General features: G+C 39.2%; 1 protein-coding gene across 3 annotated transcripts in view; it reads right to left on the bottom strand.

Moving 5' to 3' along the window:
- Positions 1 to 1,033: 1,033 nt before the first annotated feature.
- Positions 1,034 to 15,988, bottom strand: part of LOC148034502 (uncharacterized) — a 135,243-nt gene continuing 120,288 nt past the window's right edge. For 2 of the 3 annotated variants that reach the window (XM_087679446.1, XM_087679447.1), the window contains exon 6: positions 1,034 to 1,785. In XM_087679446.1, coding sequence (XP_087535572.1) covers positions 1,366 to 1,785 — 420 coding nt within the window. In that variant the 3' untranslated portion in view covers positions 1,034 to 1,365. The remainder of the gene's footprint in view (positions 1,786 to 15,988) is intronic. The other variant, XM_087679449.1, reaches the window with a different exon arrangement.

The raw sequence follows: 15,988 nt of genomic DNA, 5'->3' as shown, positions 1-15,988 counted from the left end.
CAATCTAGGACTACTTGCATATTCAAGTCATCCATTTGGTTCCCTAAAATGTTATGGCTCTTAAGGAATTGAATTAGCCTTGGAGACATGTTAAGATGACTTCAAGGAACGTATCTTAAAGGTGCAGAACAAACAAGCATCCTCTCAAGCTTTGCAAACACCAGTGATACACACACACACACACAAACAAACCAAACCTTTTCCTAATCATGATATTTGTCTTCATGATGCCAAGAGGTATAAGCGTTTATAGAACGGAACATGCAAGTGCTTTTAAATCCTCCCAAAAAGCATAAAATCCTAACATGAATGCAGGGCTGAAACGTATCGTTGTTCTAGCCTCCACGATCCGTCTACTTTTCTGTCTTAACTTAGCATCCTCCCCTGGAACAAAGAAGATTTGGCTCAGTCAGACTCCAAAAGTGGTCAATAGGCTTTCAGGCAAAGCGAATACCCGGCGCCTAATTACCTTGGTCATTGTAGCCCTCTAACGTTTATTCCCTATGAAGTGCTTCCTTGTCAAAATCTTATGCCGTGCTTGGGTTCAGGTTCCAGACAGTCATCACTCTACCCAGTAACCATGACCTCACTAATGGGGATGCTCTGTTAAATAATATCTGAGATTAAAGCTCCTCCAACTCGAGGAAGGTGGGCTCCACCCAAGCCAGCTTGTGAGAGACAGACTGTTAGCACCGCATCAAACTGTCTGCAAGACTACTCAGATACAAACTTCGTTCCATATCAGAGCCTTCTGCTGGAAGGATAACAAACCCGCGACGCCCATCCCCGTGTCGCTAACAAGGTTTTGTATTTCATTGCATATTGTTGACAAGATCGCCCTACACTATCCAAGAAGCCCGTGCAGTGCCATATGGAAATGGTATGGACCAAAGAAGGAACAAAGACGTCGAGTCCATGATGATCAGCCCCCACCTTTGCATTAACTACACACTGCACTACGCTGATCCAAAGTTTCTACAATTCCGCATCAGCCCTGTTCATCCTTCCCAGTTGAATTTAAAAAAAACTAAGCCTAGAGAAGCCATTGGCACGTCCTGGACTCCTCTGCCTCTGGAAGTTTCCGACATACCAATATTTCTAGCCCAACAACTTCAGAGAAAATGAGAAGATTTTTAAACAACTGAAACCATGATCCTTCCGTCTACCTTCAAGTAGACTGTGCATCTGTTTCATGTCGGATTAGTACAGAATTACGCCATCAATCAGCTTTACATCAAGGCACACTAAAAATACAAAGGTAGCGGATTGATCACCGAGTACCGAATTTAGTACAACAAGAAGGCAAGTCATTTAACGCAACAGCTGCAGCTGCATCTGTGCGAACGCATTTAACAGAGTTCTTAATCACCCGTGATGGTCCATCGGGCCGAGGGGCCCTGAAACATCAGGCTTCGCGGAGGAATTAGAGCTGTGCTCATGAGCATTGAAGCTCACGGTAGCAGCTGGGTGGTGGGAAGAATGTGAATAATGCTGATGATGGTGATGGTGATGGTGATGAGGGTGATGATGAGCCGTTGATGCGGCTACGCTGTGGTGATGAAGGTCCTCGTGCTGATGAGGATGAGGGTGCGGATGGTGCATGCTTATGTTGGTCGCGTGGTTCATGGCCGCTGCTTGCAGGGCTGCAGCTGGGTCTGTGTCCACCATCACAAACTGCATATCCTCCGATGGCTTCCAATGCCTCTTCCTTTGGTTTATAAACCAGTTGTTTATCTGCTTCTGGTCCAGCCCGGTTGTCTCCGCCAAGGCGGCCTTCTCCGTTTCCTGTAAATCATCGTCAAATTTGCCACTTTGTTAATGAAGCGCTACATCAACCTACAACCATTGTTCCTTCATTTATAAGCCTTGCTCTGAAATTCAGAGTGTCTGAGCAGCACGTCAATGGCAAAAAAGTAATGAAATTGTTCCCATCTGCACCAGGTTAAAATAAAACACTCGCGTAACTTTTCCACGAATAGCATGTGCCAGGGATACCAGACATGAGTGTCATCCTCCTCACAGTTCACATTCTGATTTTGATGCATTAAACGTAGTCACTGGACAATATTTGAATCATTAGTTGAAGAATATGTGGTTTGCAGAACTCGGAGACACTTAAGATATGTGATGAAAATAAGAGAATCACAGAACTGTAGTAAGAAAGCTTCTTAAAAGAACTCTCTACCGTCTCACTTTAAGTAAACCCCAGCAATCAACCACAATCAATCTCCCAATAATTTATGAAGGACCGTACAGTTAAAAGAGTCCAATACAAACAAACAACCATACGAGTGTCAAGAATCGCATGGTGGGGGACTTGTTTGAGCGACTGCTCCAAACACGCATTGTATACACAAGAGGAAGCTCACTCAAGAACACAAGAAGAGAGATGGAGGTCAAAACATTTTATTGCTGGCTTCTGCATCTTCTTTCACTCACAATACAATGTAGACAAAGTATAGATAAGATACAACACAAATGAATGTGGCCTACTTAGTCAAACAGTGTATACCTGACTACACTAGTCAACTAACGCTATATCTATGCCAGCTATAGGTAAATGTAACAAACTAAATATAGTAAGTGATAAGTCATTGACTATATGGGTATCATAACGACCACCGACGTGCTAAGAGTATATGTACGGACCCATCTAGCCAGGCAGTCCACCATCAATGCCCCCACGTGTTAAGCTTGCCATCTCAACAGGAAGATTCAGATTGCATATTCTAGCACTTGCGCTAGAGCTTAGAATGCCAGACTTATAGCTCCAACGTTATGTCCAGATACTAGTTCTAATGGAACTTGAAACACATAATTTTTTGGCTGTTACTAACCAAACACTTCCTAACTAGCTAAAACATACTAGAAATTCGGCAACCCTTGGGGCTATACTATCTACTACAGGTCAAACGGTTTTTTCTTATTGTATCAAACAGTGAGAAAATAAGGCCTAAAATGAGCAGGAGTACATCATCTACAAATCAATACTACATTCCTAATTACGTGTTGACATCTAAGCCGTCTTCTACAAGGAAATCACTGAACTTTTAAGCCCCCAAACGTCGCGTTTTAGCATTACATGTCAATAGGTCATAAGTGAATCACCACATTTGAATTATATATAATCATTCATTTTACTAATATAAGGTGCTATTCTTCCTTTACACAGTGAATATTGAGAGGTACGTTTGACTAGTGAATTGGGCTCTAATCAAAAGCATGCTCTTGCATGACTCCAACTCCCTGGACGATCACTTACGAAAGGCATTTCATTAGGGATGAAATTTGTGCTTCATGCATTAACAAAAAATTCAAGATGCCTCTTAGGGTAATTCTTTAGTTTTGGTATTGTTTTTATGAGCTAGTGAACATTTATGTGCAATGCACCATTTTTAGCTTTAAAACCCCTGCTAGGTCAAAATTGGAACCAAAAGAGTGCAAGCATGTCTCACCCCATATTCTATGTCAAGATATCCTACCCCAAACCCACTATAGTACCAATGAATGGGTGCACATCAACTATCCAAAAACCTACGAAGGCTACAAAGACAATGGTTGTCTTGTGGAAGGAGTCCAACAAGCTACCCTAGAGAGGCCAAGGCTTTGCAATGAAGGGTGCTCATCAGCTACCCATTTTACAAAGATGATATGATCATGAAAGGGTTAGTACACAAGAAAGGGAGGCCAATGTTGAAGATAAATGCTGAAAGCTGTAGGTAAGAAGTGAAGGGTACGAATCACCTCTCAATCATGGATATTGATGCTGAAGGAAGAGAAGTAGGAAAATGTTGGTCTTGAAGTGGTGCAAACAACCATTAGGAAGGATAAAAATGAAGTACGTTGGCTAGAAGAGCTAGCGACAAGAAACCATTGTGGTACAATCAAGAGATGCATGAAACTCTGCTTGGAGAGGGGGGCCCAAAGTGAAATACTTCAGTAAAGAAATGCGTGAATACAAAAGAAGAGAAACAAAAGCAGATCATAAAGCAAATTAGCCTATGGGCTTTACTCAATAGCCTAAGAAACTCATAATATTGAAAAAAATCAAGACTCACTTGGAGCACCTTAAGTGTGCTAGCCTAAATGTCTGGCCACCATTGCACACGTGTATCTCTAGGTCTCTACAATTCAAAGTCATGGCCAAGTGGAAAAGGAACCCTACATGGGTTATAGAAGGAGGCTATGAAATTGGGGTTTAAAGTGCTTGTGGTGAAAAATCTAATGTTGTGGGGTTAGAAGACTACTCGCTGGATCCTTTGGGAGAGCTGTAAGGTGGTAGAGAAGGAGGGCGTGTGAATATGTTACATATCCTGCAACATGGCATAGAGGTTTGTGTGTACCAAAAGGAGCAAGAATAGGTGGGGCTAAACGAGTTCAGTTTCTTTGGCTTCTTGATTTCTTTGGTTTTGTTCGAGGAAAGAAAAAGACCCTTATTTTGTGTTTCCTTCCCATCTTCAGAATGCTTGCGACCTTTAAGCATCCTCTTTGAAGGAGTGGTTATCATAGTCCCCTTTGAATATGAAAATGGAAAATATGACTTCTTGTGGACTTGATCATGCAGATTTGTATAATGGAAGAATTGAAATTTGAACTCATGAAGGTTTTGAATGGGGTAATGAAAAGATATGTTGCACAAAGTGGAAGGTTAACAACAGAGGTAGCTTTTTTAAGAGAAAAGTGACTTGATTATCATTTAACTTTAGAGATCCAATATTGGCAAGCTTCATGAGAAACTACCTATATATCACCCCTTCCTTAATAGAAAACTACAAACTTGACATTAGGCTTGGTTGTGAAAAAGAAGATGGGACCATCAGTGGTCTTGAATGCAAACTGTCCTCCTAAGTGGAGAGGTGGCCACCCTCACCAAATGACATGAATAATTTGCAACACTCCTTATATGTCTTGATTGTAAGGGAATATCCTATATGCAAGAATTCTTTGAAATCCCCTTCTATCATAAGTCTTACCTTTGTCTAATAAGGTAAATCAAAAGATCATGCATCTCACTCATTGTGAATGAATTACATGTTCTTCATGTATGTTGCACAAACCAAGCCTCCATGATAGCCGCAAGATGCACTTTACAATAGCATCAGTTCTGAAAACATATGAATATATGCTATGGTATGTAGGGAGATAACATAGAACATATGAACATGAAAAAAACACCGTAACTTGGACAAAAATGCAAACATTTAAAACAGAAAACAAAAACACAAGACAAAGATAGTTTTGAAGTAGATGATTGAATTTTGTAAATGAATGTGAAACAATCTATAAGATGCTCAAAGGCAGATCTAGCTTATAATCGATGACTTTAGTGAGAGCCCGGCTCAGAGAATAACTACTCAAAGCTAAGATGGGCTAAGGAGGACCTTTAAGAATCTTGCAGCATCAATATGACCAAACCTACAATGAAAACACAATGGTGGTAATGCTGTTTGATAAGGTGATAGTAAAGCTGCAACACTTGATATCAACAGAGCCAAACTAAAAATGCAGTTGCAAAGAAGATGCCAAGATTATTAAAAATAGGTGAGCTGGACAGCAAGTGGGCTTGGTAGCCATTCATTTATAGATGTTGATACTACCAGATCTTGGGTGTTTGCTTATGGGACATAGAAACGTTGGTCATTTGTAAATTTTGAGATTGTTTGAAAGAGCTAATGTGGATTAATGTGAAATGCATCTGTTTTATCTTAGCAATGTAGGGTGAGCATCTCCTAGTTGAAGACCACATTGTTCCCCACATGTGTCCACAAATGTAGATGGCGGCGAAACGTGAAACATACAAGACTTTGGATGTACACTCCTTGTCAAGAAAACATGGAACCCCATTTAGTCCTTGAATACACCTTCACCACTATCCATACACCGTGGTTTTTCAAAGTAAACTAGGCTAAATCAATGTCTTCCACCTCACAAAGTAGTGACAAATATGTACTTTCTAGTCATGAATCATATAGCCCTTGTATCTTTTCGAAAGTTTTCCAATCCAAACCAAAGATAGGGGTACTTCTTCAATCATTTCTCTTTAGGGTGAGTAGCCCATGTTCAAAAACCAAAGTTTTTAAGTGCACCGATTTAGTTTGATTCCAACTTTAGTCTTTCTTCATCGGTTTAAAAAGGCTTGATTTTTACTAATTTTGAGCATCTAACGGCCATTTAACATTTCTTCAAAGCCATGTTTCCCGATTTGGTGACCCATATTCCCATAAATGGTGCATGACAATGATTGTTGAATTCCCTTAATAGTTTGACATTCATTCATTATCATTTTTTCGTTCATTTACTCCATACTTTTATCCTCATCCCTTTTACCATTGTTTTCCACACCCCTATTTGATAAATATCTCAATTCATGGTTCCATCTAGTTGCTTGTAACACCATACTAGTTGGCCATTTCATTCTAGAGATCTTCTTTACATTGCGATCAGTACCAAGTACCCCAAATTGCTATGAAGTTTGAGTTCAGATACCTTAGGCATGTGTTCTTCATTATTTTTTATGTTGGCTATCTTGGATGGTTGCACTCTCCTCCACACTAAGACAATAGATTTCCTTCATCCCCATTGTGTATTTCAAGCTTATACTAATATTCAAGCATCCACATGATAGATCCTAGCAGTTGTCATCCTTCATGTGGCTATGTTTGTATCATATTTTGACCATCTAGAGTAGACTAATTCCTCTAATTCACCATCTTGATATCAAGCAACTAAAATTTTTTGTTTTCTTCCTCTCTCAAGGGCTACTCAGTAATCACTTGTCTATAGCCATTTACACAAAGAGATATTGATCAAGCATTCTTGTGTTTACTTCTCTATTTGGACAAGCACTAGTGGCCTCATCATCAAAGCCATCACCTCCAATAGCTTTGAGTATGTCTAAGATATTCTAAGAGCTATGGTTCACTCCCTCAACTATAGTTCTTCATATTTTCTCGCTACATATACTAGCTTTTTTTCTCCTCATTGGCAGTTCTTCTCATGGGATTATGCTTCACTCCCTACATAGTCCACATTAATTCATTATTCATCTACCTTTTCGGGTTTTCTTTTCAAAAATCCTTGTCATACAATCTGTGTTTCTCCGTCAAAAACCTATTGTTTCTTGACATTGTACCAAAGCCATTGTGCTCTAACAAGTAAAATTTCCTCATTCTTTGTTGAAGCAAGGGAAGGTTGCAGGAACAACACCACTTCAAAATTTGAGACCCCTTTTTCATTCCATTGCAGCATCATGTTTTCATCACCTCTACTTCTCTAGGCAACCCTTCCTATAGAAGTTCCACACATCTCTATTGTTGCTTCTCCAAAGTGCAAGCACGAGACACTCAGTGCTCCTATAATCAATTGTGGAAAGAATGATCATGCCACTACAAATCATCATCATTAACCTTCTCTCCTTGCCAATTTCAAAAATGGAAATGGTTTTGCATCGAATTCATTGTGGTTTTCCAACTCATGCTGCCCACCAGAGCACCAAGGTCATAGTCATCATCCATTAGCCACCCAACTTTTGGAGGTTGTGATTACAACAGATTCTTATCATTTATACCAAGCTATGTCTAATTCATTACCCAACATCATACGCTTGTATTTTTTTGTTTAACCTGTTGGGATAAAACATGTATTACCACCTTGGACAATTTGAAAAATGCCCCAAAATAACTTATTATCAAAGTTTCATTAAAGTACCAAACTTTCCTGAATAGTGTAGTTGTCCTATAATCAAGGCCATAATTTGGAAGAATCCCCATGTCTATACATAGAAGACGTCCCGAAATTTAGTCTTCCATATTGTGGGAAATCGCTAACGCCTAGATTCCACTCCTACCTTTATTCCTCCTTCAGTGGATACTTTTGATTTCACTACCGCAACACATCCATCAACTTAAGGAATCCTCCCAACTAATTGGTGCATTTTTGGCAGCCTGTTGCCATACCTTGGCTGCTGTCGACTCTTCATTTTTAGTATTTTCCTTCATGTTTTGTTCCTATGAAGGCTACCATGCTAGTAGTGCCATTTTTAGCATGCTCCAAACTCTCATATTTGTGTTTGTAGTTGATATTAATCATGCATAGAGGCTATCTACTGCATCTCTAGATCCTTATATAGTACAATGAATTTAGAGGCATAGGATTTCAGAAATTTCTATTCATTTTTAATAGTATGTTTACTACATTGATCTTCAGACTCGTTGATTGCTCATTATTTCACATCAGTATCTCATACTTCCTCTTTACCTCTATGTTCTTCCATTTTCACTATGTGTTTTATCATACGTGTGTTTACCATTCATGCTCGAGTATCTCTTTACATGATATCAAAGCTAGGTACTCTTTAAAGAAACATAGGTCTTGGTTTGAAACCTTCCAAAAAGAGACAAAGAGCTTTCAACAAAAGATAATATCAAAATCATCTATGCCTCTTTTTAGTCTCCTAAACAAGCTTTGTGGAGAACCGAGCAAGAGTGGGTCTCTTAGCTTACTCCACAAGATTTAAATAGAAATAAAAAACCTCTGACTACCATGGTAACAAACCAGATGAGATCAAGGGTCAAGTGCAACTTGATCCTCATCCACCAAGCCCACCAATAATTGGAAGTTAGTGCTATTTATTTAGCCTTAGATATATTGCATAAGTCTAATGTGTAAATGCAATAGCAGAGTGAGAACCTACACAAATGGGTTGAAAATAAATGGCGCGCAACATGTCTATTTATAGATGTGGAGGATGCCCCAAAAAATTAGGGTCTAGAGGGACCATTCAAAATCTACCGAATTGTGCAACACTCTTGCATTTTTCATTAATTCAATGTGTTTTGGGGTTGTCTAAATATGCTAAGAAGCTGCAAATAATATTTTTTCTCAATCTTGCCTCACATGACCAAAATTCAGCGGAAAAGGAAAGACTTGCAATGTTTACCCCAAGGTGTCCCACCCCAAAGCAACTAGAGCATCGAACAAATGGTATATATTGGCTGCCTAGTGGCCTACTAAGGCTACACACGTAATGGTTACCTTACCTAGGGAGTCTAAGTAGTCACCCCACATATGATAGGGCAGTAGACAACAAAGGTTTCTCAATGGCCTACCAAGCCCTACAAAGGCGTATGGAAGCACATTGAATTGTTGTTCTGGGGTTTTCTATTTTAGGAAAAGTGAATTTTATGGGTAGTGGCTAATTGAGCAGCAATGACCTAGAACACTTGACTAGGGATGTTACACCCAACACATCACAAAGCAGTACAAGCTTACCCATGCACTCGAGGCTATCGATGACGAGGGAAAGATGATGAAGTCGCAAGTGAAGAAGGATGGTGGTTTGAGCTACCACTGGAAACAGGTTATGATCTATCTAGTAATGCTTAGCAAAATGAAAATATATAGTATGCTACATCTTGAAGAATGCTCATGCAACAGGTATCACTTGGATAGCATCCATCTTAGGGAAGTTTTTGTCTTGCCCAAGGTCTCTAGCACAAAGATAGAATCATGTGATGCATGGCAAAATATACAATAGGGTGGAAGACCAATCTTGAAGACAAAAACCAAAACCTAAAGAATATCAAGAAGAGTAGAAACGTCCTTTCAATCGGAATCTAGATTCCAAAGAAAAAAGGAGAGGTTGATGATGCCAGACTTGATGTGGTGTGGACTACCAAGTGGATGAAGATGAGGAACCATCCCTACTAGAAGAGCAAGGATTGGAGTCACCACCATGATAGCATCAAGAGAGATGCTACATGATTCATCGTAGGATGGAAAGCCTCCATGCTAGTAGAAGAGAAAATTTCTAAGGAGATGGAACCATGAAAGAAACAACATGCAACTCGTATTTCCAGCTCAGAAAGGACTAGTTCAAACCTCCATTTAAAAATTGCACTAAAATACAAGAACCTGCAATAGAGATCAAAATCTCCAACATAGAGATGAGTACTGAAATACTCCAAAAAGTAAACTGAAGAGAAAGGAAAAGGCTAAGTATGTGTTCACCATCCAATACGGCGAGGAGAGGAAGTTGAACTAGAAGGTGTAGTGGATCCCTTACGAATGGATGCATAAAGTGCAATGAGTAAGCCACTAGAAAACCAATCAGCAAATATTTCAAGAGTAGTGAAGGAGTTTAAACTATCTATGTGCCACATATCCAGTAGCCATTGGGGTAGATGGAGAAAATGTGCACCAACGAGAGGTGTAGACCCACTGGACTGGAAAGCCATGGTGGAGACGATTGAAGCAATCTACTTTGGTTTTATAGGGGGAGAGCCTAGGCCGTGGTATAAAACTCATTTTCCACAATTCCTCACCTCAAATAGTGTGTGAAAGACCTATTTTTCTTACGAATTTGCTACCAAAGAGTTTGTGTCTCTTTGGTTACGTTAAAGGACTAAGTGTAACCCTTGGTTCAGCTTGCCTTCACATCTTGCAAGTTCTTGCAACTATTATTCTCTCATGAAGAAGAGCCAGTCAACCCTCACCCCTCTAAATGGTTGTTGTGGAGGACTTCTTATGGACTTGATCGTACAACCGTGTGAAATATAAAAACTTACAATCAAACTCATACAAAATCCCTAGTATGCTTTTAGTGGAAATGGAGTGTAATCCAAGATTTTAGAATAAAAATGAAGATGCTAGTGGAATGGGAGTGGAAAAGTGTGGTTTACTTGCTCAAATGAAACAAATGATAGAGAGACACTTGATGAAGGGTATCTAGTTCAAGAGCCTCCTCTATTAAGGTCCACATGGTGAAAATCATCCAGATCCCACACAATAAAAGAAGAAATAAGAGATGATTTTGACTCATCCAACTCAAAAGGGTTATATAGATTTCACATAAGGATTGCTTTTGATAAAGAAGATGAATTCCCAGAGGTGCCAAATGTTGCGGTCCCTCCAAGTTCGGAGAGATCACCAATCTCACCGATTGGTCCAAACAAAGTAGTAGCACTTATTAGAGAGGTGTAAACCTCACTCTCTGTGATGCACAACTACTTCTCAAAGCCCTCATCTATAAGATAAACAAAATCTAAAGAAAAAGATGATGAACGTGAAGACGTGTCTACCTTCTCGAGACCACAATGCCTTCTTACAACCTCTAATGATGGAGAAGCTTGATAGGGCATCATAGGATACCTAATAAAAGATTCCTTAGACATTAAGAGTCAAAATCAAGTCAGAAATGAGTCTCACACAAAGACTAGCCTCCACAATTACTACAGAATACTCTTTAAAAGAGAACCGGCTCCAATACCATGTGAAGCTTTACCAGGGTTTGCACTAAGGAAACACAGTATGTATAACAAAAGGACTTGGATAATGACAAGAAAAACTCAAACCCTAAACACAAAATGCAAAATGAAAATGCAAACACATAGAAAAAATAGAGAGAAGAAAGTCTAAACTTAATGAATACTTTGAATGAATATAAGAGTATACCCAAGAGCCTAAGGATAGAGCAATGAAGTATCACAAAGTGGTGTCCAATAGAGACGAATCCCAAGTACTGACTACTAGTCCAAGTGTAAAAGACAAGGAAAACAACAAATGTTGATCAAAAGAGAGTCAGATAACTAAGGCAACAGCAGTGAAGGTACGTGAGATAGTAGGCAATATGAGAAAGGTGTAAATGTAGTTGTACAAGGGCCATCAACAAGTAGAAGATGGTCACTAGCTACTACCTAGGAGAGAAAAAATCGTGTCACATATGACTCTCCCACAAAGACTAGCCTCCACATTCACTACAAGATACTCTTTAGAAGAGCATCAGCTTTGATACCATATGAAGATATACTAGGGTTTGGATTGAGCAGACACAACATATATGACCAAGAATAAAACACAAAAACTCAAATAATGACAAGCAAAACTCAAACCCTAAATGCAAAACCCAAAATGCAACCGCAAAACTAAAAAATCAAACATAGCAAGAAACACAATGAGGAAAAACTCTCAAGTAAACGAATGTTGTCAATGAATGTAAGAGTATTCAGAATGCCCAAGAAAAGAGCAATGGAGTGTTAGAGAGTGATGTCTGCTAGAGATAGATCCCAAGTATTATGACCACCAATCAAAGTGCAAAAGACAAGAAAAACACTAAACATTGATCAATCGAGGGTCAAATGACAAAGGCAAAAGTAAGAAAGTTCCTTGAGATAGGATGCGATAACAAGAAGCTAGAAACATAGCCATAAGAGACACACGACCAAATAGAAGATGTCCACTAGTTGTTGCTCGAGGGAGAAAAGGTTGAGCACAAACCGAGAAAAGGTTGAGCTCAAATTGCTATGCTAATGCTTGATGAAGAGTGAGATCTCCCACCTATTGCTTGGCTGATGGAGTGTCAAATGCAGGCAAGAGGAGAAAATATATGGGTTGGCAATTGCAAATGGACAAATATAGGAGAGTGAGAAGCTACACAAACACGATGAGGCTTAATGGTGAGCAGCCTCTCTATTTGCATATGTTGAAGGGTGCCTTGAAAAATCAAGGTTTTGAGAAACCACTAAAATTCTTTGAAATCGAGCACTTTTTAGCATTTTTCATTCATTAAGCATTTTTTGGGATTGCTTAAAGATACTAAGCAGCTGTAAAGCATGTTTTAGCTCAACACCTCTTTTAGGGTTTCCTTTGAGTTTTGCTTCTCATAGTCATGTTTTGCATCTTATAGTCAATCTCAAGTTGATCCATCATTGTTTGCATCATCACGTAGTTTCTCAACTTCAATAAAATTATTCATCCCTAATCATATCTGTCCCCTCAATACCAGTGTTTCCAATCCCATCATTTTCTTCCACTACATCCACAAAAGTCTTTGCACCATTGTTGACATCATCGTTGATCATTCCATCTCTCCAAGCACACATCACACTAGGGGATCTTCCAACATACAACAATAATATATCTTCCAACATAGAGATGTCCTTATAGATCCTTTCCTTTTTCACAAGCAAGTGGTGGAGGTGCAATGATGGTGGAGTTTATTTGCCATAACAAATGTCCATGACCATGTGAACTTATAAGAGCATCCTAGCATGCATCTCAAGCCCTACTCTACTCTCCCATATCCAAGGCTGCCATATAATTGACAAACATATGAATACCAAGTGGACCAACCTATACGTTTTCAGCACATGCACCACACACAAGTCAATCATCTACATCCACCAAGCAAGCATTTATAGGTTAGTCTCCTTCAATGATCTAACTTTATCTCCTAGACCAATTTTATGCAACATGTCTTGAATCTTCACAATTGTGAAAACTTGGTCAAGTGTAAGAACCTCGGCTTGACCCTATCTAGGTCTTATACTAGGCAGTTTGTTATTGGGAGACTAGAGTTGCCATAGTTATAGTCAAGTTCATACAAGCCCTTTTTTCTCAATTTCACTCCCAACTTCAACACTTTGGCCCTCCATCTGAGCGATGACCCCATTTTCCCCAAATACCCTCCATCCTAGTAGATTATGATGTCTTCCTTGAGTTCAAACATCAATGATACTAATCTTAGACCCATAGATCTACCACACTTTTGACATATGTATCAATTAATTCTTGCAAGATATGCTCGAGCCTATATTTTATCTAGTATGCCTAGCTCTTGCTAGTGGTAATTCTTCAAATCTAATGCACTGCACCCATAAGGAATTTTCAATGAAATTGAGGTATGCATGCTTTATGATCTTATGTGCTATTTTTTGCAGCCAATCGCCACCCATTTCAATTGAAGGCACATCATCACTAAACACTCATTCAAACGGTAAAAACGATAGGCAATTGCATTTGCCACAATCTATTTATGCATACACTTTTATTCTTTCGTTTGTTTCTTTGTGTTTTCTCTGTGACAATATTTACGGTATGTTTTGTGTTTATCCTCTCAAACACTATTGTCTCTCAATACTCTTTCTGCATTGTGCTTTCCTTTGGACTTCTCATCCTACACCTTCTACTCTTTCTTTTCTTTTGATTAAATCCATAGAGAGACCCTAGTCAAAAAAGAGCCATTGGTGATTTGGACTCCACTTGTGCTAGTCTCCTTATGGTATGCATCCTACTCCGAAATCATAAGCACAAGCCTTTCCAATGTGATGATGTGCCAACTTAAAGGTGAGGAGGCTAATATAGAAAGCATCATTTTTTGGAGACAAAAAATGTGAGAGAAGTGTCATAACCATCCCTTTGAAGACAACTTATTTCCAAGGGATGCTAGCTCATCCTCAATCTCCTCCATCTTGACAATATGATCCTTCGTAGCCAATGACTGAACTATAGATAGGCAATGTATCGTTATGTTGAAGCTCATGCAATGTTCAAAGGTGTAAACTTGGTGAAGGGATGCCAAACTAATCCACAAATCCAATGTAAAGTGCATTCTTTTAGCACGCACACAAACTAAATCATGGACACTCGTGCAAAAGAATGGGCTCAAGAATTCAACGTATCAGAAAGGGTTACTTAAGCAACTAGCAAACCAATATGGCGTTGCACCAATGGAGGGTGCATGTGGGTAGTCACAAAGCCCTATATGTTGGACCGCTCTACTTTGGGTGATGAAAGTGAGGAGTTTGAACTATCATTATGCTCTTTCTCGAGGAGGGCACAGAGCATAGATATCACAACAAACGGTAACATGACAGCCAGCCATCATCCCTAAATGATTCCACGGGTAGCAAAAGGAAGGGTAGGTACTAGTGATGGTTCCTAACCCCACGCCAAAGCATGTCTCAATCTTTGATTTCCATCAAATCTCCAATCACTGTCTAATCGGACAGAAAACTTTGATCACTATCTAGTCGGTGATCACTTTCCGATCTAGAATCACTTTTCTCTTCATAAAAATCCTCAAGATCTTTGCAATCAAAAAACCTTTTCCAAGAAACATCCCGCTCTTTCGATCATTCTTAATGATCACCATCTTGCCTTCTTTATTCCTCACAATCATCGTCTGAGTTGCCTTGCCAATTGTATCATCTTGCCAAATGCCCTTTAAGGAAATCTAAATAAAAAACACAGACGCTCTAAACGTTTGGTACTTTTCGATGTTGGGCCAACATATGAAGGCAATAACCATAGATCCTTTATTTTGATGTCAGTGTCTTATAGATGCATCATTGGAGGGACTGAAACAGCCATCTCCATCTCGAAATAGTTGCTTTCTAGTGTCATCCAATCTCTAGGGGCTCTAAATGCCGAGAACAGAAAACAAGCTTAGCCATAGTGTAAGGTCTCTTCTTCACGGAAACTTTGGCTTCTATGTTTTTTACTTTGATGCCATGTGAGAGTGCACAAAAAAATGAAGAGAAACTAAAACGAAGAGAGAAGAAATAAGAAAGGCTGGAAATTATGTAGAAAGAAATGACTACGCTAGAAAATGAATTCTATAACTCACTTCCCCTTGAACCTCTTATCCTACAACTTTTATCCTTTCGTTTGTTTCTTTGTGTTTTCTCTGTGACAATATTTACAGTATGTTTTGTGTTTATCCTCTCAAACACTATTGTTTCTAAATACTCTTTCTGCATTGTGCTTTCCTTTGGACTTCTCATTCTGCACCTTCTACTCTTTCTTTTCTTTTGATTCAAACCCTAGAAAGACCCTAGTAAAAAAAGAGCCATTGGTGGTTCAAAATCCACTTGTGCTAGTCTCCTTATGGTATGCATCCTACTTCGAAATCATAGGCACAAGCCTCTCCAATGTGATGGTGTGCCAACTTAAAGGTGAGGAGGCTAATATAGAAAGCATCATATTTTGGAGACAAAAAATGTGAGAGAACTGTCACAACCATCCCTTTGAGTACAACTTATTTTTAAGGGATACTAGCTCAACCCCAATCTCCTCCATCTTGACAATATGATCCTTCGTACCCAATGACTCAACTATAGATAGCCAATGTATCGTTATCTTGAAGCTCATGCAAAGTTCAAAGATGTGAAATTGGTGAAGGGATGTCAAACTAATTCACAAATCCAATGTA

This window comes from Lygodium microphyllum, chromosome 6, assembly GCF_053477565.2.
Source record: "Lygodium microphyllum isolate KBCC chromosome 6, Lygodium_microphyllum_v1.1.10, whole genome shotgun sequence".
Lineage (NCBI taxonomy): Eukaryota > Viridiplantae > Streptophyta > Polypodiopsida > Schizaeales > Lygodiaceae > Lygodium > Lygodium microphyllum.
The sequence above is the reverse complement of the archived record's forward strand: the minus strand, read 5'-3'. Positions and strand labels throughout refer to the sequence as shown.